Genomic DNA, 27,132 nt, shown 5'->3' with positions numbered 1-27,132 from the left:
CCGGGCTGTTATTATCAGCCCAACCCAGAAATAAATGAGGAAAAAACCCCACCGCCTTCAAGGGCGAATAATCCCCCGCCTGCAGGGAAGCGTTAACGTGAACCGATGCTAAATCACAGCGGGCGAGAAAGCATGTATGTATCCAGCTATATATTTCTGTGTGTGTATGTATATATATGGCAGTTGAAGGATACCAACTTATTTATTCTCGTCTGTGCTCTTACAGTGTGTATGCGCCGATTTACCTGAACGGCAAGACACAAATTAGCTGCAGTTTTCAGCTGCCCGGTGCCACGACGCTGGTAGCTCTACTTTTCACCATATAGTAAGTGTAACACCTAACCCGCGCACGGAGGCGATGACCGTGGAGTGGCTCTCTTCAGTTACCGTCATCTCAAGCAAAGGGCCATCTCTTCCGCTAGCAGTGACGCCGGAGCAGGAGGCGACAGCGGCACTTGCATTTACCACCTCCGAGCCTCTGTAAATTGGCATTTTTTTAGCAGTTGGGCCACAGCTACCTGGCAGGTGCCATTGCGTGAATGACTCCACGCAGGTCACAGCGAGGACTTTTTTGGTTTTTTCCAAGATGTCTCTCTTTCTTTCATGGTGTTATTTGTACCAGGGAAATACAGCAGGCTAAAAGCTACATGATTTTTTTTTTACATACCACAGTAGAAACAATTACCGAGTTATATTTGTCAGAGTCACAGTAGTTTATGCATATTTGCTATTCACAGACTGCAGAATATTGCCAATAACCTCACTGGTGGGGACTGACAACACGGAGATACATGCATTCATGTGAGACCATTATCAATGATGTCTATACTGTATTAAGCACATTCATTTTTTTAAACACTTTCCAGTAAAATCGATTCTTTTAAATTTGTAGTTAAAACTTTTTTTTTTCCACAGTTACGCACAAAATAACCTGTAAACAATTTGACATTACACTTATGTACAAGTGAACCACATTGGAAAGTAGAGAGGTAATTCGGTGGGTGCCACTTAATCTACATCAATGTGCAACAGACTGACTCAGCCTCAGCGAAGTCATTAATGCTTGTATGAGGTCCGAAAACGCAACGTGAGCAAGGCCCCAAACAGATCACCAAACCACCAACCCCCTCTAAATCCTGTGTTGGCCGGGAAAATATTGCACTCGCAGCACGCGCTCCTCTAACGCGGGTATGTCTGCATCCACCGCAACGCCCGGGTTGGATCGCACCCCCCACCCCGCGCCCCGGGCCGGGGTGCCGCGGCCGCAGGAGACGCGCGAAAGGACGTCAGGGAGGACACCCCCCGCCACTGAAGTCCAACGATTCCCGTTCAGCCAGCCGGGCCCTGCCATCCTGCTCCTTCAGCGTGGTAAGTTTTGTCTGTTCAATTCTGAATTCTCCTTTTTCGTGTTCGCTTTATCATTGCTATAGTTTAAAATCTGTAATATCATACCTATAAACTGATTTTTTAGATAAGTGATATCGATGCCAAGAAAAATAAAGAATGTCTTTTTATAATATAAATAATTCAAAAGTGCTTTCTTGTTCTTTTACTATTAATCTACAAAACCCCGTTGGGGCATAAACTATCCACAAGACTGGACAATTATTCTGTACCATGATATACATGGGGCCTTATGCATAAAGTACTCTGGAAGTCAAGTCCACGTGCGTACGCGCAACGGTGGAAAGGGCTTCAGGGCAGGGTAAGTTTTCTCCAGCCTTTCGAGGGCCAGGAGAGCAGTGCGAGATACAGCCGAAGGTCTCGGTTACGTGACGGTCATTGCCAATAAAGATCAACCTTGTTTTATCCTTCAGCCCACAGCTTTGCAAATAAAACTGACAAATGGACTCACAAAACTAGAATTAAAAACCCAAAACATGTTCTCCAGAGTGCTGTGAAGCCTCTATACGGTGCATGCAGGTGATTTAGGGAAAAAATAAAACAATTTGGTCCCAATGGTTCTACGTAAACTCACAGGTTCTCCCTCCCCCTGACACTTTGAGTCCTGCTCAGGTGTCTGTCTCCAGGCGTTCGGGCCCCTCGGAGAACCGCTGTTTCTGACCGCGAAGGACGTGCCCAGGCGCAGGTGGCCAAGTCCAGCCGGGACGCGCGCGGCTGCGACGGGAGCCGAGCTGAGCCCAGGCGCCAGCTGTGCTCGCGGCCAGGACGGTGCGCGGGGCACCCAGCGGCTGCGTCACCCGCCCACAGGGCACCCGTCGTGCGGCGCACTGGTGAGGGCTGTGTACGCCTGCCGCACTCCTCCAGCCCGGCGCCCGCGGCAAAGCTTGAGCAGGACGACCAAACAGACCGTGATAAGTAGCGACTGCATTGGAATGCATCAGGCATTCCAATCAAAACATCATCAAATGCATCAAGCATTGGCACGGGCTGCCCAGGGAGGTGGTGGAGTCACCGTCTCTGGAAGTGTTCAAAAACGTGTGGATGTGGCGCTTCAGGACATGGTTTAGGGGGCATGGTGCTGTTGGGTTAACGGTTGGACTTGATGATCTTGAAGGTCCTTTCCAACCTTAGTGGTTCTGCGATTCTGTGACTGGCTGTGCAAGACCATCGCCGAGCGACCAGACCCATTCGCCACACACAGAAGCGATGAATGTTGCCAGCAATGTAAGTGGATGTGATTTTATGACAGCTTAATGGCTTTCTCTCATCCTCACCGACGCAGGTGCCCATTTTGCTTGAGAAAAGGTGTTTTAGTAGAGTCTCAGTCCTACTGAACTCAATGGAAGTTTTCCAATTAGTTTCAAGAGAACTGGTATTTGGTCTTCGTTATGCGTGGAAAGTAGCTCAAAGCCCAGTTTGCTCCCTGGATACTTTAGAAAGAATGAAGTACTCTGTTAACTGAGTTTCATTTGGTTTGCTACCAGTAACTGACCAAAAACGTCCTAGGGGTAGACACGGGTTCTTTCACTGAAACAAAGCAGAACTGAGCTCAAAACCCAGCTACCTTTTAGACGATTTTGCTATTCCAATTTCATTTTCCTCCACTGCTTTGCATCCATCTCCCTTCTTTCCATCATTGCCCCATTCCAGTAGGTGAGCAGAGGGGGGCTGCAGCCCACCACCCCTGCCCGGCCCCAGGGAAAAGCCAGGAGGGAGGGAGGTGCTGAGCACCAACCGTGTTTCCCTACTTCTGCCGAGCTGACTGTTTTGGCTTGAGGAACCGTTTTGACACCCACCTGTTGCAGGAATTTCTCCTGCACCTTCTAACAGTGAGAGGTGCCGTGTCCCGCAGCCGGGGGAGAACAACCCTGCCAGAAAGGCGTAAGTATATGCCTTTCATCCCAAGGTGCAAGTATGTATCTAGCTAGCTATATGTATGTATAGGTACTTGTATATAAGTATACATGTATATATACGTGTGCATGACATTATTTTTGGAAAGAGGTCTTCCAGAGTTAATCCATCACCCTCCTGGGGTAACAGACGTCTCAGTGCATTTTCGGGGAGGACACTACCAGCAGGAGAAGGTTTGGCTGCTCTTTCCCAACCCGCTGCCACTCACACGTGAACAATGGGGCCGTCGTGGAGCCACATTTTTAATTGCCCCAGTGCCTGTCCCTACCGGGCCACGGTCTCTCCAGACCACCGCACGGTGCCCCATCCTCTGTGCCCCCAGCCCCGGCGGCAGAGCCAGCTGCGGGGCTCCCGCCGGCAGCGTTCGGTGCCCGGTGGTGGCCCTGTGGCCACCTCAGGGTGGCAGAACAAGGTGCCCGAAGCGCGGCTCTTTGGTGGGGTGCGGTTCTCCCCGTGGGGTATCGGCGGTCCAGGGAACGGCAGGGAGGCGAGGGACAGCAGGGGACCTCTGAGCAGCAGTGACGGGCGCTGCGCAGCACCCGGCGTTTAGAAGGAGGGGGCGGATGGCTCCCCACCATAGCCCAGGGGCTCCTCTTCAACTGGCCACTGCACCCAGAGCCTGCCAGTCGGTCCTAGCTGCACAAGCCTCGAAGCACAGCCCCCAGCCCCCTTTTATACCAAACCACCCCGTAAAACAACCGCAACGCGAAGCTGGACCAGAACTGGATCCCTGCCATAACGCAGCAGAAAGCGTTAGGAACACACAGGCACACGAGTGCGCACCCACGCGCCTGGGCACCCACGCGCCTGGGCACCCACGCGCCTGGGCACCTGCCTCCTCCGCCCCGTCCCAAACAGCACTAAGCGTTGTGTTTCCTCGCAGGTTTGGCCTGCCTGTGATTACTGAAGTTTAAGACCTTTATTTCCGTAGCACTGGAGAGTAATAACCGTTTCATCTAAAACTGAAGACATGAAGGCCACATCGATCAAGCCCGTTCAGGCGCATTTCATTTGGTCTAATTTTCCTACAGTTATTAATCATCGTGCAATCCTGAACATCAGTCTGGGCACACGCGCATGCGCGCACGCACACACACGGCGCCCGTTCTTCCACTCCGTCACACATATTTTATAGCCCAAATATTTGTGATATTAAAAAGAGACAGGGAATGATCTGGAGTGGCGGAAAGGACAAGGTTTTAGCTGCAGTCTTCTGCCAAGGAAGAGGGGTGATCCATCCTGAGCTGCGTACTCAGCGGGAAATCCCGCGGGAGAGCCCTATTCGCTCCCCCGTTTTGCTTGCCTGGTGCCGGAGCAGGGGGAGAGATGCAGGAAATGTTGAGCAGGAAAAGAAAGATGTTATAAACTAACCAACAAACAACTAGGATGTGGATCTTGTGCAACACGTTGATTCCCATGTAAAAACGTGCCTTTTGAGCAGGTAAGTGGAGGGCTGCGCAACTGCCACGCCTGACCTTGAGGGTCTTAAACCCTGAATGGGTGCTAGAGCCTGACCCCAAGAAGTGCTGGGTTTTCCCACTGAGCCCAGCACTTCCCCTGTCAGACCCTCTCTTTCACAGCCCTCCCTCTGCGTGAGCAATACCGCATGTTCACTGCACGCTTCTCGCGCAAAACCTCGGCAGAGGTGATGCCAAGCGCCGCATCCAAGACCCTTCTCCAAAGAGTGGAAGGTGTATTGCTGGGTGGGTCCTTCCCCTCCGTACAGCCAGCTCACGCTGTGGATCACTCCGGACCAGTATTGCTTCCTTTTTTGCTGGTAAAATTTGCACCCTCACCATTAAACACCTGCGTAATGTCTGGCCCACGTGCTCGTGCAGACCTTACGGTTCTTCTGGCAAACAAAACCGCCACGGCCAGGTGTGTGGGCGCAGCGGAGCCCGGCAAGCACAACGATGCCGCCTCCTGGGACCGCATGAAGACCAAGAGGAATAATCTGTGCATACTTGACATCATGTCCCACAGCAGTCTCTGAAATTTAAGAGGGGGAAGCCCTGGAACCTGCAGGACACCAAGTCAGTCAGAATCAAAGTGCTTTGTATTATCAGCACTATCACTTCCCATATTTTTTGTATTATATATATATTAAAAAAAAAAAAAAAATCCTCTTGAAACGCCCACGGCTGGAACGGCGCTGCTCCCTGCCTCTAGCAACCGAGCCCTGCCGATCAAGCACTAAACACGGCTTGTTAAGCGGGTAATTTCTTACATTTGCTGCTGTGCCGGACGGGACGCAGCGCCCGCTCGCCCCGCCAGCTTCGGCCACTTCAGGCGCACGGCCCGGCCAGCCCGCGAGCTCAGCCACCCGCGCCGGCGCGGCCGCTCCGCCTGCGCCGCACTCGAGCCCGGGAGAATGCCTACAGCTTTCCAACTGGGATCATCGCACGTTTGACCCACTGGCACCGGAGAGCCTTCAGAAACACCACAAGAGGCGTGGGGAGGACACAGGGAACAAGACCATCAAAAACATATGGAATATTTTGCTGACGGCAACAAAGACCCACACACCGTTCCCTGGTCTCCGCGGAAGTGCATTTACAGTGTCTCAGAGAAGGGGGAAAAAGAGAGAGAGGGGGAGCAGGAGAGAGACAGGGAGGTGGGGTTTCTACTGTTCAACCCTCATAGACCTGAAGAAGAAACGGAACATCCACAGACTGCTAAAAAATGCTCTTTTCTGAGAAAGTGCAGTTATAAGGAGAGAGCCAGAAAATCTTTAAGCAATATATATTGATATATATACACATATATATATACACAGAGATATATATACACACACATATATATATATGCACATATATATATATACACATGCTTAAGGTAAACTGTCACAGCTTGTTTCTTTGAGCTGTGTCACCCCTCCGACCAAACGCACTACAAGGAGAACGCAGAAGGCATGCAGTCCACAGACACCCGGACACCGCCTGCTCACGTGCCGTGTTCCCGCCGGCATCAGCAGCACCCGCACGTGAGCATCTCCCGTTGTCGGTACGGTTGTGCCCTTAAGGTATTCAGCTTGTGTAAGACTCAGAGTTTACAAATAAAAGCATTTGTCATTGTGCTTCCACAACTGGAAAAATATCGTTACCCTATGACTATAAATGTTAAGGAGAAATAGGCAAGTTAGGCAGTATTATAGAGATGGATTTTTTTTTTTTTGGTGACCTAACAATTATTATTGGGAATTATTTTCGTATCACTTAGAATCTTGCTCTAACGATAATAAAGTCGTGTGCTTTCCCCACCCCGAGCCTATAGGTGGTACTTGCGCAGCAGTTCGGATTGCCAGGGATGTTTCCTTTCTGGAAACCTGTCTGGGATTTTGATTTTGAGGAAATCCTGGATACATTTTTCTAGCTCCTCCTCAATGGAGAGCTTCTCCTTCACCGCTTTTTTCTTGCTGGAGTTGGACTCCCGGGAGCCGGAGGTGAGAGTCCGGAGCAGGTCACTCTTCCTCCGGATCTCGGACTGCTGCAGCAGCTGCACCGGCCCCTTCTTGGCCGGCCGGTCCAGAGTCTGTATGTTGGGCTGGCGGGTGACAGGGCCGCAGATGACGGTCTCCTGGGGGGAGCTGGCCTCCGACTGGCTGTCGCAGCTCGACGTTGACAGCTCGTTGCACGACGTGCCGCTCTCTCCCTCCTTGTCGCCTTTGCCGTTCTTGCAGCAGCAGTCGCAGTGGGACGAGGACCACCTGGAGGGCTCACCTGCAAGAGGAACAGAGAGCACCCCGGGGTTACCGACAGCTCCGACCCCCCGCCCGCACCCAGAAACAGGCTGCTCCCGCTCCGCCGGGCTCGCTGCTGCCAGCCGAGACCCGAGCAGGGAGGGACGCAGCCGGCCGGCACGGCAGGAAACCTCCGGGGGAGCTTTCCCGAAAGTCACCACAGACCGTCGGCAAAACCTCCGCCCGGTCTCAGGTGGGAGCTGATGTCCATTAGCACTGGAGCTCCTTCACCCGCTCCGCCTGCACGCGTTGCTCAGGGTCCCTGAGGCATCCAGTGCATGTCGGAAGGTTTTCTCAGATCCTCAGTGACAAACAGGCACATAAGGATCCTGTAAGGTGTTCAACCCGAGTGAGAAACCACTGCATTGCTTTTCAGGCTTGTAATGATTTGCTGCTAATGATGTGGTCTACCCACCAACCCAAGGCCAAACCCAGAGCAGATGGCACAGGGCTTTTTCTCCCTTAAGAGAAAATCCTGATGAAGCCCACAGAAATTTTGCCCGAAAAGACAGAGAGAAAACAGAATAAGGGCTCCAGATTTTGTCATTCCCGATCCATTCCTCCAAGTTTTACCTGTATGTGGGGTTCCTTTGAAGCCAATAAACTCATAGGTGTGAACAGAGGTTACAGGGCCAAGGGCAAGGTTACTAGATCAAAACAAAGGAATGATGAATTTTCGGCTGCCGGAGGAAGGCAGCGCCCAGGAGGCAGGACACGGCAAAGCTTGCTGCCCCTTCCCATCCCGGCTACCGACTCCGCAAAACGCGACGGGTCCAACAACTTGTGTTGGCACTGATCTTCCCCGGGTTCGCATTCAATAAAGACAAGTCTGGACAGGAGGGAATAAAACTTGCTAGCCTAGGAAGGGGCTGTCTGTGCTGGTGGGCAAAGAAGTGCGGCTGTACCCAAGGTGGCTGCAGGGACCAGCAGGTCTCAGCTGGGAATGCCAGGCTGCCTAAGTCCCGTCGAACGCTCCTAGCCTCATCGGTTTTCTGCCTTTAAAAGGACAGTTATCAAATACGCTGTGAAATTCAACCTATCTCGGTTTTTCCCCGTTTGCCATGTTCAGGTTAAAACCAAAGACCAGGGATGATCTTTGCCCAATTGCACACAACTGCAGAGTTCAACCCCTCATTAGCGACCGCACATAATGAACCAGTGCAGGCAAACGCCCTGCCACGGGCTCTGCCCCAGGACAGACCAGCATAAGCAACGTGGCGGGCGCTGGCAGCTCTCCCGTACGGCCCGGGGAAATTCTGGCCCCGCAGCAGGCGAAGGCATCACCGCCGCTCCACGGAGACGTCGCGGCTGCTCCGTGGCATCCCCCTGCAGCCCCAGGGCAAGCTGGCTCACAGCAAGCACCCCGTGGCGAGCAACACGCCGGTGCCAGGCTCGGGGCCACCCCACGAGAGGGTTTGTCAGCAGACAGGCTGTACAGGGTCGCTCCCTCCGTCCCTCCCCGCACGACGCGCACTGCCACGCGGCGTGGTCCCATCCGAGGGAGCGGCACTGCTGGGGTCATGGCTGGCACTCTGCAGCGTGAGGCGCGGCGGCAAATTAAACGTCGGAATGAGATGGCAGAGGAACGTGTACAAAAAGCAAAACACGCAGATTCTGGGTACAGGCAGCTCGCACCGGTCTTTTGCCAGATCTTACAGGTAAGATCCCGGCGGTCACAAAGAAATTCAGTGTTACGGGTTTCGGTCTAGTCCCCAGCGCGCGGCGAGCAGCATCCTGGGGAGCCAGCATCCCTGCGTGACGCCACCACGGAACGCGCAGACACGCGGCCTTGGAAATCAGACGTATTCCCAACGGCATGAAGCAAAACAAAATAAAACACTATGTTCCTCATGCCTAAACAAAATGTTCAAACGATACTGCTCCCATTGCTCAGAACAATGTTCGTTATTCTAAGTCTGTAATCATCATGGTCTTTACACTTTCATTGGATTAAATGTAAATATTTGTTATTTTTTAAAGCAAGAAGTCAAAACAGTCATGACAATTCAGGTGACCGTTGGCTACTTACGTCAATGAGCATCTCTCCTGTAACAAAAAGGATATACACAGCCCGCTGTAAAGTGCAGAACTGAGTATCGGAGATGCCTGGCTTCCCCGGCCGCCGGGGAACAGTATTTGGGAAATTGTCTTTGCTGTTACTGACAGCGAGAGCACCCCTGGTTTCTCCGGACACCTTTTCTTCCCCGAGGCTCACTAGCACAGCCAGCTTTGGCCGCGAGTCGGTGCGGCCGGCGCCACCAGGCTCCCTCCTGGGGGCATCACACCGCCGGCGTCGCCCCTGCCCAGCCGGAGCCTGACCCCGGCGGACAGCTCGCGTCGCTGCTGCGGTGGCCTCCGCCTGCACGAGGGCTTGGTCGTGCAGAAAACAGGCTTTTGGTCAGCACCGTCCTTCATTTGCGTAACCCGTCGGTGCTGGGAACCCCGGAGAGCACTGAATTAACTTCCTGCTCCACGTAGCCCATGGCTTGTTTTTTTTTCTTTTTTCAGCTGGAGACCTGCCCAAACGCAATAATCCATGACGAAGGGGAAGAGCCGGCATTGATAACAACTGTTCCCTGACCAAGCCGCTGCAATAATCATGAATTTAAATGTCACTTGGAAGCCTCCATCTTCCCACTAAAATGTAATTATCATTTCCAGCTCACGCAGATTGGCACCACTATGCAGATGGAGAAAAGCATCATTCAGCTTAGCATCTTCGGAGCCGCAGTACGGCCCCTGGCCTCACCCGCGCGAAGGGACCGGGGGCCCCGGGGCCGGTGTCGCAGCCCGGCGCTCGTGGCATTTCTTACAGCGGTGCGAGGGGCAGGAGAAGGGAACGGGGAGGGGAACAGTCGGGTCAGGGCTGCAGCGCTGGCCCCGCGGGCTTTGCGGTGGCGATGGACAACACGTGCTGCTGGGATCGCAGCGGCGCCGGCAGCTGCCGCTCGGCTGCCAGGAGGGCGGCGGGGGGGGCGAGGCCGATGGGGAATCTCTTCCTCACACCAGGGTCTAAGGCAACCATTTGCTGCCACCACTCCAGAAACAGGTCCCCATCAAAAAAATGGGGCAAAAAAAGAAAAAGAAAAAAAAATGTCGTTGCCAATTTCAAACGCCCGAGCCCTGGGAGCAGATCCTGGCGGTCGGAGCTCACGGCAGCAAAAGGTTAAAAAACTGCACCGCTGATAGTCACTGCCCTGCTCCCCCGTTTCTCCATCTTTTTTGCAACCGTGAATACAATGCATAAAATTTACAGAAACAGGTGGAAAACCCAAAAGCCAGGAAACCCCTCCTCATCTCTTCCATCCTCTTCCTTGTCAATGATGAAGGAGTCTTTCAGTCTGTGAGTTCTGTGGCTAAATTCAATTTACAGACTCGCTTCAAGAACTGTTCTGTATCTTGTCTGAAAAAAGTCAATAATGGCTAAACTGAACTTTTTTATGATTTCCTCAGCTTTGACAAAAGCATTATGTACCGAGCCTTTGCAAAACCCTGATCACACGTGCTTCTGCACGACACGTCCACGAGCTGTATGGATTTGCAGCTGACATTACAGCTCGCTGCGGGTTCTCCTGCTCCGGAGCCTCTGCCCTTCCCAAACACAGAACCAGTTATTCCAGCAAGCGACCACCAGCACTTGAAAAGTCGAAGTTAATTCGGTGGAAGGGAAGCGTCGAGGCCGTTTCTGGCCAGGCCTCCAGAACCACGGAGGTGCTGGGAGGGGAGCGCGTCCCCGTCAGGGCTCTCCCGGCCGGCGGGGGGGCAGCCCCGATCTCCTTTTCGGTGTCTGCTCTGCACTCGCCTGTAATTACTTGTTCTCTTCTCGCCTGCAAAATCAGTCATTTTGCCCCTGCTGCTCGTGGACGGCCGTGAATCCTAGCGGAGGAAACAAACACATCTGACGGGCACCGGGGCTGCCACCGGCTCTCTGGCCACGTGCTCTCCCTCCGCTGGGCACCGGCTCCGTCCCCGCCACGGCCCCGGAGGACAGCGGTGCCGAGCTGCCGGCGGGCAGCGCGGGGGATGCTCGCCCGCTCCCACGCCGGGACGATGCCCTCCTGCTGCCTTCGCCGCTTCCCACCCCGCGCCGAACCGCGTCAAGTCTGGAAAACGGTGAAAAACGAGGCAAGAGGGAAAAGGTCGCTGCTTGAAACCCCAAGCGAAGGGCTGCGCTCGCCCGGGCAAGGAACAAAGCTCCAGCGCGCGCCCGAAGCGCCCAGAGAGCCGGGCACCGAACACCAGAGCACTGCGGCGGCGCCGGGCACCGCTGCGGTCACCCGAGGACACCTCGCAAGCCTGAGCTACTGCTCGGCGCACGCTTGGGTGGCAGCACCTCTCCCAGCTGCGCCTTGGAGCCGGGGGAAGAAGAAGGGGTCCAGCCCCCCGTGCCCCACCGGAGGACCCGGGCCCGGCTCGGGCCCGGCTGCGCGGGCAGGGGCACCCACCGGCTGCCACCAGGCACATCCAGAGCATATACTTCATTACCACAAAACAAGCCCTTTATAAGTTAATTAAGACCTAATAGATGCTAATTTCACTTAATGAATATTCACCAACGATGGACATACCGCGGGTGAGCCGGGAGGCAGAAATTCATCTATTCATGAGGCAGAACAGCAAAAGCCAGGCAAGCCCTGGGTGCTGGAAGCAGCCGCAGGGTCTGGAGAGGCTCCCCGGGCCCAGACCCCCCACCAGCACCAGTGCGCGGCGAGCCAGGCCGCGGGGCTCGGCAGGCGCGCCGGTGCCCAGCGGCGGGTGCTCTGGGCACGCAGACGCGGGTGCGGGCAGAGATCTCCGACCACCCCGGGAAAAGGCGGGAGCCCAGCTGAGCCGCGGCTGCCGGGAGAGCTGAGGCCAGCGAGCTCCTTCGTGCGAGCGGAGCAACCGCTCCACTCCGCCGAAAAAGAAGGGCCGAAGGCGAGCAGATTTCTTTTTGATAAATATCTTTTTGACACCTTTAAATGGTGGGGAAGTCTGTACGCACAGTTAAGCGCGCTCTCCAAAACCATCCGGGCAGCCTGGCTCCCAGCCTTCCTAAGAGCCCTTGCCGGGCCCAGCCCAGCGCCACGCGGCCAGGACCCCAGCGAGCATCGCCGGACTTTTACTTTGAGCTACAAAGTGAGCTCAAGTTTTATGCTGGAAAGACCTAGATATAATCATTACAAGAACAACACATCACGCCAGCCGGAGCAGTGCATTAAAAAAATCTAAAGAGAGAGGGAAAGCTATGGAGAAACTGGAATTGCCCTTTAGCATTTAATGAAGTAGGGGGAAAAAACCCATTTTCATTGGGCTATCTTCATATACCAGAGGAAGCAAAAAAAGAAAGGTTCCAGTATTAAGCAATAAAACATGAAAATACATCTGTGCCAACCAGGATCAAAGTAATCGCCATGCTAGGAAAACGGTACTGTGAAATTACCTGACCTCGAGTCGAGCAGGCGGAGCTCCGCTTTGTGCGGGTGCACGACGAAAAGCGCGGGCAGAGCTGTCTAATTTACGGCTTCCCACGCTCCCTTTGCCTAATTTTGACCCAGCCAGGCACGGGCCGTGGCAGGCTCCGTTCCCGGCGCGCTTCGACGAACAACTCCAGGTGTCGGCACAGCGAAGGGGCTCCGTCCCCTCCTCGGGGGCCAGAGCATGCCAGCGGGTGCCAGAGGCAGACTTGCCAAAACACACTGAAAAGCCTAAATCTAAAGCCGAACTCACCAGCTACGTGAACTTCCTGAAGGATACACTCACTCTGCCCGAGAGGTCCAGAGACTATGGGGTAAGGGAATGCAACAGCAAAATCCTAACAAGGAAAGGAAGTTGGAGATTCTAGACACATCGTACAAGGCCACTTTAAGTGACTAAATGACCCTCTGCATTACATCAATTAGTTGACATCAAAGCGAAGGAGAACGGTCGGTCGGTCTGACAGAGAGATGCGGACCAGACTCGGGGATTACAGGTAATTGCAGGCACGGTTGCAGCGCAGCTTATTACAAATAAAAGCCTCACCACCATCATTAGGAAGGAGGAAGCCCGTCGGGCACGGGGGAGGTGGGTAGCAGGTTTCAGAGCGGCGCTACCGCCAGCACGGCACGCTCGGTCCCGAGCTCTTCAAAGCTAAGAAGGAACCGACACGCGCCAGCAGGCGAGCCGGGCCGGTCGCCGCATGGCCAGGTCACTGGGCGCAGAGGGATCTAAACCAGCTCAGGATTTAGAGTAAAAATTTTCACTGCTCTTTGCCTGAGACTGACTTTTTTTTCCCCTGGCAATGTTAAACCAAAACGCCTCAGCCACCCCCCACCAAAGGAAAGTAATCCATTGTTTGGCTATTTAAAAAGTGACTTTTAAAAGATGTTTTGGAGCATGGAAGGGGGGATGGGAGGCAAAGGGCTACCGCTTCAAGGCTGTGCCATGTAAACCCCGCCGTATCTGGGCATAGTTAGAAGCTGCTGACAAACCTCAGGTTGCATCAGAAAAAGATTCTGCATTACACCGTAACGAAAGGAGCGGAGCGGAGCAGCTCACGCCTTCCACGCGCACGCATTACACGTTATCTTGCTGGACACGAGGAGTTTTCAACAGCAAGAACTGTGCGGGGTCAAGGCGACCGCCGGCAAAAGCAGCGTTCAGACTGCAAACCCTCCCGCTGAGCTCAGCCTGGGCGCGGGCAGCATCGGCCCCGGCTTTGGGCTCGGCACTGCATCGGCTTCCCTAGACTGGGAGCACGGTCCTTGACAGCCGTGCGTGTTGCGGAGCGACCACACGTAAAAGGGGATCCGTAAAGCACTGCTGAAACAATGCAGATCGCTGCTAACTAAAAGCAATGGCTGCAAACTGAACTAAAATCAATCAAAAAATAAGAACTATCACAGCCATTAAGAAGAAGAGCTAAGGCACGTCATTCACGCCCGTGCCAGGACACCACTGGTGCTCTTCAAGAGTTTTTCCCAGCATTTTCCAGATGGCTTTTAAAGGCCATTTCACCCAACTATTCACTTCTTGGAGTGCAATCTGGGGGGAGAAGTTATTAACTCTCAGCCTAGAGCCCTCACGCCAACACCCTGGCAAGGCTGCTGCCGGCTACGCCGGCGCCGGCAGCACCTGGTCCGGGCCGGGCCGTGGCAGCAGGACATCCCTCCCACGCAGCAGGAACGCGTGCTGCAAGCGCCGGCGAGGATGCACAGCCCCCTGCGGCGGCACCGCGCTCCCTCCTGCTCCGGACCAGGACTGCGCTAACCGCCGCGTGACGCGGAGGCGGGTACGGTGTCCGATGCAGGAGCACCTCCGAGTCAGAGAACGGTTAGCGCTCTTACTAAATCCCACATCGAAAGCAAAAACACGCGTACCTGGAAGGCCAGGAGAGGAAACCCTACGAGCTGGGCCACTCCCTTGTACTGCGATTCAGAAGCCTTTGTATTCGGGGAAAACTGCCGCCAGGGGCAACTTACTCTTTTGGGCCCCATTTCCTCATGCAATACCGGTTTTGCTGGAGTCCCAGGGATAGTCTAAGTGCCACGGGTGGGGGATGCCGTAGGGCCCAGGTCCGGCTCAGCACAGAGCCTTCGGTCACCGTGGGAAGCCATCAGCTTTCGGTGCGCAGGGGACGTGCATCTCGTGGGGATGTGCGCAGTTCCCGGCAGTGTAAACCTGCCCGCTTGCACTGCTGTGTGGGGCTGGGCCTCCTCCTCCCGGTTTTGGGTGCTGTCAGGACGACAGACGGGGACGATCGATAGGAAAAAAAGAAGTGTTTCTTTGCATTTTGCAGCAAGAGGAAAGCATCTGCAGCAGCATCAGGACCCACTGCCGAGCAAGGATGGGTGCTGAGCCCTGAGACCGGCCACCGTCCCGGCGGCAAACCGAAAGTCGTGCCGGTTTAACCACAGAATTCATTAATTAATGCCTAAATGCTTTGAGATTCTTAGATAAAAGGGGCTAATTAATTCTGGCCTGGCTTTCCTGCTTTTCTCCCTGATCTCAGCACATTTCTCTCCCAGTGCCCTAATTATAATTATTATTATTGGAAGCTTATGAAGAAGCAGTAAAGCCTCTGATGTATAATTGACACACAAACCATCAGCCATCCAGTTTTTCTCTTCTCCTCTCCCTCTTTCACAACAAACGCGCTGCAAGCAGCAAAGAGGAACCCCCCTGATGAGGGACGGCTGGTGTGCAGGAAACTAGGCAGCGAGGAGTAACGATATAAACGAAATTAGCACAGGACCTTCAAACCACAATCAACGATGAGTTTTTGTTGCGGGAAGCAGCAGATCGACCCCAGCCCCAGCCGTCATCGAGCCCGTCTCAGATACGGGGGTGTCTGAATTTCGTAGTGCGAAGCCCGGGACAAACAGCCCGACGGAGACAGACCCCGGAGCCGCTGCCCCTGCGGCCCCCCCAGCCAGCGGCGCTGCCCTGATCGCGGGGGCTTGCAGAAGCACCTCGAGGCGTCTAAGCCTGCCCCGAGCTCCACTGCTGCAGCAGGCGGGGACCTCTGCCCCTCCTCGGCTTCTAGGAGCTTCGAGAAGTAGGCGTTTGCACTAGTTCACCCAGAAAACGGCTAACGGAGAATGCGATGCTATTCCAGTTTAAATGCTCTCCCTAAGTAACTTCCAACCCAGTGCTGCTGCACCATGGGGCTGCGTCCGCGTCTGGGACCGGCACCAGCTTCAGCCCCTGCCTGGCCCAGGTCTAATCCCTCTGACAGACGATCCAGTGGCTGCCCTGGACAGAGCCCAGCCCCTGCTCGCCGAGCCCGCCTGGAGACACAGGGGGGGCATCATCAACTGTGCGAGACCCCCGGCAGACCCTGGGAGAAAGGGGTCAGCGCTGCTTCGGCCATTTTTCACTGATAAATGCTCTTGTCTTGAAATTGATGTATTCTAAAAGAGCACGGTGATTCTGAGGACATTTGCAGTGGGAAAGTACTCGGCTAGATCACGTCAACACCTCCTTTCGACATCTGTATTATAATATTCATTTTAGTATCAAACTACATATATTTAATTTTCTGTTAAAATGTTTCAAAATTATAAAAAAATGCAGGGTTGTGATATTTCAGAATGAATGTTACAAATTGCTATTCTACAAAAAAATCTCAAAAATTTGATCTTTTTTCCTACTGAATTTGGAATGAAAGTACATGTTGGTGGGTGAGAACATGCAATGGGATGGAGACTGCTTTCTCAAGTAGCTCAGGCCTTACAGGCAGAAAAGCTCATTGTTCTCAGAATTATATTCCTTTTATTCAGCTTCCACAGTTTTCACACCACTTTTTCCTGAGGTTGGCCGGGGGGGGATGTTTGGTGGTTGTTTTTTTTTTCGTGGGGGAGTGGGTTTTTGGTGGGTGATTGGTTTTTTTTCAGGGGAAGAGGGGTGGTTAAGCCTGTCTCACAAAATAAGGAATGGCAGGTTTGTTGCTACAGGTACGGAGACGGCGATGAATTCGTAATCGAGAGGCACGAGGGGGCTTCCTTGCTCAGAAGCAGAGAGCTTGCCAGCAGCGCCCGAGCCACGGCCGCGGCGCCGGGCTGAGCTGCCGCCCTGGTGCGCGGACGGGCATCACCAGCCGCGGCAGCGCCGCTCGGGGCGGCGAACGGACCCGAGGTTACGCACCGTCGGCTCTTTGAGGCGGGCAGAGACGTTTTCAGCATCCGGACGTTCATCACCTTCACGTGCGTGGGCTGTACCAGCCTTTCCGGCTGCGACCACCCTAAGTGGAGCCATTTTCCTATCCTACTGTTCTCAGTCCAGTCTTGTCCACTTACGCTGTCCTTCCACATTTATTCTCCTTACTGCTTCTTCTGCTTTAGGGTTTTGTTGTTGGTTTCGGTTTTACAGATGCCTATTTCACATTGCTTTTCTTCCTCCTTGTCCCCATGCCCTCGGGCTCTCAGCCACTCCCGGCTTTTGCTGGCTTCGCCACTCTCGCCTCTTCTGCCGGGGCTAATTGCAGCAGCCGATCCCCGTTTCAGCGGTAATTAACAGCGCCCGGGCAGCCAGGCCCATCGGCAGGTGGGAACAGGGTAGCCCCCGCCCCGAGCCAGGCAGCCTCCAGTGCCGGCCCCGGCCGGCTCCCCATCACCTCCACCCCACGGGGGTCCCTTCACCGGAGCGCCTGGGGGGCCAGTGCCCTCACCTCCGTGCTCACCTTTGCTTCCAACCTTGGGAAGCAAGTAATTCTCCTTTCAATGCCAAAAAAATGAAGTGTTGAAGCTTTTGAAAACATCACACATGATTCATATAGTAAATAAAAAGTTGATTGCCTCCAGGTCCGAAGATAAGGTAATGCTGGTACAGTGACAATTTGATTTAGATCACTCGTTCATGCATGCGCAACGCCGCAAACAGGTTTTGCATCCATGCATGAATTAAGGGTGTTGTGATTGATGAGAGACCAAGGTCTAATTGGTGTTTTAATAAATACATTCTGACTTGGTAATCGAGATAGATTTATCAGCAGAAAATGCCCCTGTCTAAGTAAAATTACCAAGGTAAAGCTTAGGAGCAATGACAAATGCCATGCGGGTAATTGGCTGTGGGATCAGTGCTGGCAGCAGGACGGACGTGCGGTAGATTTATTTGCATTTAGGATCAAGTATCTTGAGTAAAATTTCAGCAAGCAAACAAAACCAGGGAAGGACTTGACAGTAATGTTACTGGTTTGAACTCTCCCATATGCTCAAAGACAGCAGCGAAGGGGGAGGCAGGGAACCGGCGGAGGTAAGGGCAGCGGCCAGGCACAGTTAGTAAGCTAATGCAGTTTTTTACCCTTCTGGGAGTAGCTGCTGACACCCAGGTGCTGCCGTGGCCAGGGCTTGAGCTGCTCTCTGCAGGTACCTGGTTCCTTCCTAGTCTATTTTACTAATTTAAAATTCCTATTTTAATGTTTTTTCCATTAACATTTTCTGAACTTGCCAACCCAGTGTAAAAACCAGAAATGTTTGCCCATGGTCTCTCTGACTGGGGAGGTCTAGAGTTGTGCAAGAGAATTTCAGTCTGTAGCCAGCACATCCACTTTTGTCAGGAGTCTTCCAGTACTTCGTCATTTTATCAGCACTCATGAGGTCTTTCCTAAAACAGTTATTCTGGAAATTAACTTCTGTCAGAGTTTCAAATTTTTTTGAAATTTAAAAATAAGTTCCCCGAATGGTGGAGAAAATATGAGACCTGGTGTTAAAATACCAGAAGGCATATTAAATGAACCAAAATATTCATATACAGACCATTCTCAAAGTAACATGTGATGAAGTTAAAATTCTGAGTGGAAAGAGAAGCACGAACCGCGAGCAGCAGTACGATAAGGAAAAGAAAGCATTTAGAGAATTGGTCAACCGCGGTCACTGACATTGTCAGACCATTCTGAAAGTTGTGGTGTACCCCAATTTGTACAGACTCCTCCTTGCATTTCATAACAAGGGCCTTTTTATCAGAGGAAAACCGCTTCTGTGGTCAATTTATTCTTTTGGGCATCCCTTTGCTGTGCAATAAATATTTTTTAGTCTACCTGGAGTCCCCCGCGCTGGCTTGCCCACCGACACAGGCTGTACCTGGGCTACTAAGCCCTTGTCTAAACCAGCAAATAGGTCCTGGGGGGACTCTCCAGCTTCAGGCGTCTCCCACCTCTGCAAGCAGACGGCGACGGCAGCCGCCCGCCCCAGCCGCAGGACCAGCCTGGCCTTCCTGCTGCATCGGCATCCTTCCCGGGGGATGTGGTGGCCGCACCGCTCTGCAGCCTCCAATCGGCAAAACACGAGGTGAAGACTCAGCTCCGAGAGGGGCTCCGTGCCGTCTTCTTGGCAGGCTCTGACGAAGCCCGTGCAGCTTCTAAACGGAGGTCAGAGGATGGCAGGTCGGAGGGTGGCAGAAGACCCTGCGCTTCAGTACGCGTGACCCTTGAGCGAGTGATTTCCCTGTTCAGGAAATCTTCTGTCTCTTACTATGAAGATGTGTGTGATACCTCAGCAAATGTCTCCATCATTAATTCGGTTCATCTGTCAACTTTTAATTGTTTCTGACTATGGTCTCTTCGAATCAATCCTGTTTTTAAACCTCTTTATCAGCCTAACCACAGCTGTCTGCTTAACCAAATCCTCCTCTACTAGCACCTTATCATTCAGGCTTGCACAACCCAGATTTATCTGCCTTTCTATCTTCTAGTTCCCATCCGCTAAGTAAAACCTTTGGCCAGACCAAAACAAGAGCACCACTGAGCAATACTCCTTCTTCTCACCTGTATTTCTCGTTGACAGTTTAGCAAGCATTTAGCCTGAAGAAGAAAAATAAAACAAATAGCCTAGTTTGTAGGAAGAGCCGAAGAGGTCTGACTGTTCAGCATTTCCAATATAAGGAGAAGTAATTCATGGAGGAATTCAGTGCTGCTGGCTTCCTTGCTTTGTACTCCCCTTTCCAAATGCTGTGATTAGAAACAATATTTGGCCATCAGGACCGTGGCATTTAAGTACATCTTCCTCTGGGAAAATTACATTGATATGAAAAACTGGTGCAGAAGTTGTCTTCCGCCAGCAGTGTTTGGTCTTTCTGTCCTTCTGTCAAACATCTCTAGGTCGCTTAAGTTCGGTGCATGAAGAATTAATAGCTGCCACTACCAGCATCTTCCTCCTCCTTCTAGTCCAGCCTTGCCTGCTTGAATTTAAGACTTTTCTGTATCTTAATTTGATTTATTATTGCTTTATTAATACCTTATCTTAATATAATCTTTCCTTTTACCTTCTGCTACTTTACATTTACGCTCAAAAACTTGAAAGTGAAGCTTGACTGAATTAAGTCCGCCTGGGCTAAAGAGCAATGGCTTTCCTTGTCTTCTGTGAAAAACCCCCTGGAGTTAACGACGGCGCGAGCCGAGACCTACACCGCCGTTCTGTTAGCAAAGGATGTGAAACCCCCTGGTAGGACACTAATTCGAGCAGCCAGAAACCAGGGAAGTAATGCAGGTGGACCGTGGGTTGAACCCCCCCAGTTGTTTTGTGCTGATGTATTCCTGATGTTTATTAAGAAAGAAATTCCAATCATCCATTAATTAAAACACAGGTAAAACCAAATTAGTCTGAATAATCAGAAAACACATCCCCTTCCAGTGCCCTAATTTTAGAATTACCTGCATAAGCATTACTGCAGACTCCTCAGCAGCTAAAGCAAAAAAATTCAGAATTAGATGAGTGTCAACAAAGCATTAACAACGTCGGGGCGGCTTCCCCAGCGCGGCTACGCCACCCTCGGCAGCGAGCCGGGACGGGAGCTCGCCCCAACGCTTCGTCTTCGTGACTGCACACAGTGCTGGTCTGGTATGAAAGACCTTGAAACACATAGATATAGATATACATTTGCATACATATATGTAAAAAACACAGATGCGATTCAAACTCGAGCCCTGTTTTGGACACTTGTTTTAATTAGCAAAGTCAAAGTGTGCATTACTCCTTCTCAAAGATGTATATTAGAAATTGCCGACAGATGGTTATGGTAATATGGGAGCCACAATCTTTGAATTTTTGAAAATTAGAACTCATGAACTCAGGAATGCTCTGGAGATATGAAGATATCATGTCAGCCTATGTTGTTCCAATTAATTGCAATCAATTGCTAATTGAGAGCTATTTTAAGACTTGTCATTACTCTGAACATAATGTAGAATAATTTGTGTGTTCTCTTTACCCCAACCACAAATGGCATTGGTGCAAAGAAATCTCAGGAAACAGAGTCAAAAAGAGTAACAGGAGCTGGATTCCTGATTTCCTTCTGCCTCTTTGGCAGGTAGATTAAAATCAGGAGCTGTAGATTTTAAAAAAGTAAGAGACAAGGCCTGAGACAAGGAATCTCAGTCACTTGTCGGGGCTCCATCTCTAAGACTTTCCAAAATGACAGCTCTGATATTACCGAATAAATGCATTTGCTTACTCCTTGGATTTCCAGGCAGCACAAATGTCTCATCTGTTGAAACTAATGTCTTCAAAGAACACTGCATCTCAAATCCAAGCAAGAACGGAGAAACGGTGCAAAAGGCAGAAGGCATAGCATGGGAGCGGGCTGTCCACAGAGATGTCACAGACTCTGGAGAGGAACTGGAAAATCTGATTTTACAGGCAGGAAAAAAGCAAGCTTACAACATATCTATATTAATGCGTTTGCAATGGCACCACCTGCGCAGGACCTGGCAGCCTCCAGAGCTGCGGACCCGAAGGCCGTGTCTGCCCCGGCGCAAGGCGGGGAGGACGGCGCCTGGCAGCAGGGACGCAGGCAGCGGCGGAGACGCGCCCCTCACCCCGGAGAGGCACAGGCGTCCTCCCCTCGCCCGCGCCCGGCACAGGAAAGGCTCGTTTCTGGGCGACTGCCATAGGCAACAAACGTGTTATTAACCGACTGGTGATTTCCAAACATGAAGATGAAGCAAAGCGTGGGGGCTGAGAGGCGGCCTGGCAGTGGGAGAGGTGCACCCGCCAGCGCACGGTGCTCCCGAGCTGAAACCGAGAGGCACAAAGGAGCGAGCTCCCGCAGCCCCGTCCAAAGCCGCCACCGTGGAAGCTACACTCGGGCTTCGTACGGCGTTTCTCACAAACAAGTGCTTATACTCACGGGGAATGGAAGCGCCGTTTGGAATTGGTTTGCTGGGCAGCACAGCGGTTTGGTTTGTGTCTTTAGCTTGTCTGGCTTTACAACAAAGGCCCCCAAATCCTGGCAGAGTTATTTTGACATAAAAATCAAATGACCTAAATAACTCTACAGCGTTCAGCAACAGGCTGGATGCTTACTGCAGAAGCTGGTGGAGCAGGCAAATCCAGCAGGGATATAACCAAGCGTGCTCAAAGACAGCAAGTCTGTCATTCAACATCTACATTCAGACACGCACCAGCTTGACAAGCTATTTCATGATGTCAAGTAGAAAAATCCCCAGGCAAAGAGATAACTAATTCTTAAATGAGGAGTTTCTGCTAACAGTGCTGGTTTCAACCAACCAGTAAGATACCTTGTTTAATCCATCTACAGTTCTGCCCTCTTTTTACTTCATTTGACTGTGCTTATAGTCAAGAGCAAACACAGATCTCCTTTTTAAAAGATGCGAGTTAAACCTTTTTCACCTGATTGTTTAATCACATACCCTCTTCCCTTTTATTTTCCACCTGGTCCCTACATATAAGTATATACTATACATAAATATATATCTCCTTGGATCCTGTCAGTGGCTTCTGAGGACAATTACACTTGCCACCACATGGATAAATTCACCCCCTTTCACCTCTCGTTTGCTGTGCTCTTCCAGTCTCTCGGTTGCTCCAGTTTCTTCCCTCTCAGCTTTTACTCCTGGTATCAAGTGATTTGCTATTCTTGGAGCATCCTCCCATTGCCTCTTTGTCTCCACTCCAGTGTTGTTCCCAAGACACCCTTCCCATCAACTGTTTATGGGGGCTGCTCGGTCAGGTCTCCCCTGGACTCTGCAGTCCAGTTTTCCTTTCCTTAGGGTTACCGACTTCTCGTCTCTTTTCGTTACTAGCTCTTTTCCTTCGCTTTACAGATATGCAGCATGGGGGTTTACGATGCTATAAATTAATAATTAAGCTGTAATAATAGGCAGTGACCTGTTACAACTCACAGCTGAAATGACTCAGTTGGAAAAGGGGAGGGGGAGATTCTCTGAATTTAAAAACAAGGTTACTAAAGGTTAGTTAATACAGCCTTGCTGCTCGTCCTTGACGAGCTGGGCTGGCTGAGCAGCCTCCTGCGGAGCAGGGGGTCAGCCGCTGGCTCCCGCCGCCTCCCCAGAGCTGCAGACGGCTGCAGTGCGCCCATCCCCCGGGAAGGGGCTCCAGGGTCCCCCCGTTCCTGGTACACCCGCCCAGCGTGCCAGCAAAACCCGCCCGCGTTGGATGCTGAGCGAAGGCCAGGAGGTGGAGGAAAGCCGCTCTCAACGCTCGCTCCCGCAGGCCTTCCAGCGGTACCGGTGTGCCTGGAGGGCAGTCGCTGCAGGCCAGGCTGAAGCCGGCGGCCGGGCACCGCCGAGCACCACCCGCGCGGGGAGCCGAGACGGCCGCAGGAGCCGCAGAGCGGCCGACCTACAGGGAGCTTGTTAGCGGCATTTCCTTTCTGCCTAGCTTAGCCCCGTTGGCCAGCGTTCCCCCGAGCCTGGACGGCACTGGCAGAGCTGCGAGGAACAGCTGCTTTCTGGCTGGCGAACAGTGCCGTGATGGATGTCGTTATTACGGAGTGAGATGAACCATGGCTTGTGCACCTGGACCAGGGTACGGGACCCGCTAAGCAGCCAGAAATTATTCTCCTACTGAGAGACCCAACTGAAAAAGTTGCTTATTGAAAGCAATTACTTTGGAAATCACTTTCTTCTTCCCTGCTTAAAGCCATTACTAATCTCCTAATTGCCATGATACGGTTTTCTTCTTATCCTGGACTTGTTTTCAACACTCTAGCGTCCTTCACTTACTGTTCAGCGTGGCACAAGATGGCCACGCGTACCCCGTGCAGGGACACCAGCTGCACAGCCAAAGAGGCTACGCGACGGGCGGCTCTCGCCCACTGACACAAAGCACCATTCCTCGGTCGCAGGCATGTGTCCCCGAGAGACGTCGCAAATTACTTCCCTAGTTAACAGGAATTAATGTCGCAACATTAGCGCAGTTGACTGCAGCACCTGGCCAGCGGTGTTTGCAGCGCGTTCCCTGCTCATTTATTGCTTAGGAACACGGAAAAGTCTTTGTGGTATTTCACTCTGACAAGGGCCACTAATAAATAACTCGCGTTCTTTGCTGTAGCAGCGCATTTTCAATAGCATTTTCAAGCCTCATTTTTCATAAGCGGCTTCTTAAAACAACATTGTGTGGTGCTGGCACTCCAGGCGATGGGCCACGGTGGGTCCCAGCCTGGGAGCCGTGCACAGGGAGTGCCGTGGGTGCCAGTGGCTCATGGCCCACCCCAAGCCTGTCCTGCTGCTCAGCCTCGCGCTGCCCGGCGCCGCCGGATCCTGCTCCCCGCCAGCGCCGTTCAGCTGCACTGAGGTGAACGCTGCGGCTACAAAGAACATCAGCAGGTGAGGGGCTGCCAGACGAGGGAGCTGCCCTGCGGGGCTGCTGTTCGTTAATTATTTAGAGCACGACAAGGCAGCTGCTGCCAGAACAAAGGAGGGAAGCCCGAGCCCGCAGCCAGGGGCACGGACGGTACCGGAGCTCTGCATCGGGGCTGCTGCATTTCTGGGAGCACCAGATATCCCTTTCCGTAGGGGCAGATGCCTGGTTTTATGAGCTATTTAAGACACTCTCTCTGGAAGTTTTAATATTTTTTTTTCCTGTCTGAACCTCATAAAATAAGCCGCCTGCTCTATAGAGATAAATTTGGTATATGTGAGAGAAACATTCCCAGCCACTGTGGGCTTTGCCTTAAATCCCGTATCTTGCTGTTTAATGTTGCTGTGGCTTAGCTTGGTTTATTTTCTATCCTCTAAGTGGTGAGTTGAACTTTAAGAAATGAATGGTTTGGTTTATCAGCTTTAGCATCTAAACCAAAGCACTTTTGCATCAAATAAATGCCTGCAGTGGAAGACCCTCCAGATACTGCTTTAAAAAATCCAGCAGTTTATTCCAAATATTTTTAGCACCAGCTTCAAGACCAATTAAGTTACCCATGCCTGGGCAATCCTAAATGCTCTGAGATCACAAGCGTTCTTTTTCCGCGAAGCAGAGTGCCTCGAGGGGGGTGAGGAGGGTGCTGAGCCGCGGCAGCAGCCTGGCAGGGGCAGCAAACACCGCAGCTAGGCTTGTCTCCCATTGCAGGGCAGGTCTTTATGTAGGTCACGCTGAAGCTCTCTAGCACAGCGTTAGCATGAATGAAATACCCGACTATTTCTATTTTTGCAGTGTATAAAAAATAAATGTAGAAAGCGACCAAAGCTTAACCTGCCCCATCACTTCTGACTGCAAGGGAGGCACGGTGCAGAAGGGGACGCAGCCTTCAGACAAGTCATTCCAGAAGATGAATCAGTAACATTTGTGAACCTGCTCCGTAGGAGTAAATCCGAGTGAAATCTGGAGTGAGTGACATTTAGAGATGGGAAACTAAACAAAACAGAGCATGCATCCCTAGGTGACAGAGGGGATGCGCTGGAACACACCGAACCAGAGAAATCTCTTACTGGGAAGTGCGGGGGAGAGGCAGGCAGGGACATGGCATCCTTCGATGTCCACAGCCGCGGGAGCCACCCGCCAAATCCTGAGGCAGTGACACCACTTGGTACTAAATACCGGCACCTGCACACATGTCCTACAGAGGGGTTTTTCTATCAGGTTCTGTAGGGTTTTTCCCTAATGGGTCCAGAGGGTAATGTGGTTTTTTTGAGGTAGGCACACTGGGTTGGATCAGATAGGGAGAACTAAACTGGTTTTGGTTAACTAATATACAGCTCTGTCTTGCATTTATAGAAGAAGAAAATTTTTTTTTTCTGTCGAATCTAGCAGATTATTAGATGTTCTCTTCCGTATATTCCTACACGAGGATGCAAAAAGTCTTTAGAGATGTTAGTGGTTCCTATTAAACTCCATAGGGCTTTAGTGTCATTTACAGAGACTCTACTGGTATCAGCTTTATTAAATTCCATATAACTTCCCCATAAGAATGCAGAAAATTCAACAATTATGAGTCCAGTACCTCTGTGGATGAAAAACATATTCACAGGAAATCTCTGAGCATTAGAGATGTCTTCAAAATAATAATAACGGAAGGATTCTTCTACACACTGTAATGTGGAAATGCGTCAAGTATGGAAAAATTGGACTAACTGTCCTTTGACCTAGAAGAAATGTTGAAAATTTAAGTAAGCTCTCAGCTATGTAAAGACCTGATCCTAATCCCTCTGGAAATAACGTGAGCATTTCTACTGACTGAAAAAGTCTTCAAAAGAGCAGACTAGTTGCAGCTGTAGCATAGCGGTGTACTTTTGTACTCTTTACCTTATAAACACTTTATTTCTTTAGAAATCACTACAGCTCACAACTATCCAAAAGCTAGTAAGGCAGATTGTGAAGGCAGGCTGAGTCTAAAGAAATCTTCAGAGGGGAAAAAAAAAAAAATATATATATACACAGAGTTAATTTCAGGATCGGTAAGTCAGGCTTCCCAGGCTGGTTTAGTAATTACTCCTCAACATAGTACCTAATTAGGCTGGCGATGGAGCAGGAGCAGGTCACGGGTAGTAGCAACCTGGCTCTGGGTAAGTAAGCAGTCTGTTTGCACGCCGTGACCTGCAGATGTTGCAGAGGAAACCTTCACCTGCAGGAAGGCAGACATGGACAGGAACATGCAGCAGTCAGGGTCACCACCATCGCGTCAGAGTGCTGGGAGGGAGGTGTCAGAGAAGCCCTGGGAGAGCAGCCGGTGTTGCCTCCATCTGCTTGAAGTGGTGGAGCCGAGGAGTAACTGAATATACAGTTTGTGATTTCTCAATTTCTGTTATTTGTTGTAGGTTTGATCAGAAGTGCTTGTAAGGCGTTTGTGGTGCAGCGGAATGCAGTGCTTCCAGCAGCCGTCAGAAATCGGCAATCACAGACGCCTCTTCCGCACGGTCCGTGAAACACAGCCCTCGACACAGTGGCAGCTGAGGCAGACCCAGTCCAGCCCAGCTGGTCCTGGATCTGAGCGGGGACCCAGACTGGTCCCACCCACATGCCGACAGGACGCGACTCACTGGGAAAAACGGGATCTGCAGTAGACCTCAGGGAAACCTTCCCGCAAAAGGAGAAACAGCCACAGCTTCTGCAGGTCCTCAGACTCATGCTTCTGATCTGTAATGACATATGGGGTCTCTCCTTCACCGTGGTCTTCCACAATTGCTTCCCTTAGTAATTTTTTCCCAGGAGAAAAGGGAATTTACCAAACTAGATCCAAGATCCTACAAAAGTCTCAAAAACATTTTTCCTCAGCTGCCTGTGGGTCCCATTTTCTTTTGCTCTCAGTGATCGCTGGGACCCCTTCCATATTGCTCTGCACCAGCCTCCCCACCTGCCAAACGAACGCCGCCTCCTCCACCTCCCGGTACATCTGTTTCCTCCTGTGATGTCTACACAGGCAGT

The 27,132-nt window shown here is 51.8% G+C and overlaps 1 protein-coding gene across 1 annotated transcript in view; it reads right to left on the bottom strand.

Moving 5' to 3' along the window:
* Window positions 1-6,123: 6,123 nt before the first annotated feature.
* The window catches only part of KCTD16 (potassium channel tetramerization domain containing 16), a 76,719-nt gene continuing 55,710 nt past the window's right edge, over window positions 6,124-27,132 (bottom strand). The window contains exon 2 of the mRNA XM_082006069.1: window positions 6,124-7,037. Coding sequence (XP_081862195.1) covers window positions 6,586-7,037 — 452 coding nt within the window. The 3' untranslated portion in view covers window positions 6,124-6,585. The remainder of the gene's footprint in view (window positions 7,038-27,132) is intronic.

This window comes from Phaethon aethereus (assembly GCF_964289735.1).
Source record: "Phaethon aethereus genome assembly, chromosome: 14".
Classification (NCBI taxonomy): Eukaryota; Metazoa; Chordata; class Aves; order Phaethontiformes; family Phaethontidae; genus Phaethon; species Phaethon aethereus.
The sequence above is the reverse complement of the archived record's forward strand: the minus strand, read 5'-3'. Positions and strand labels throughout refer to the sequence as shown.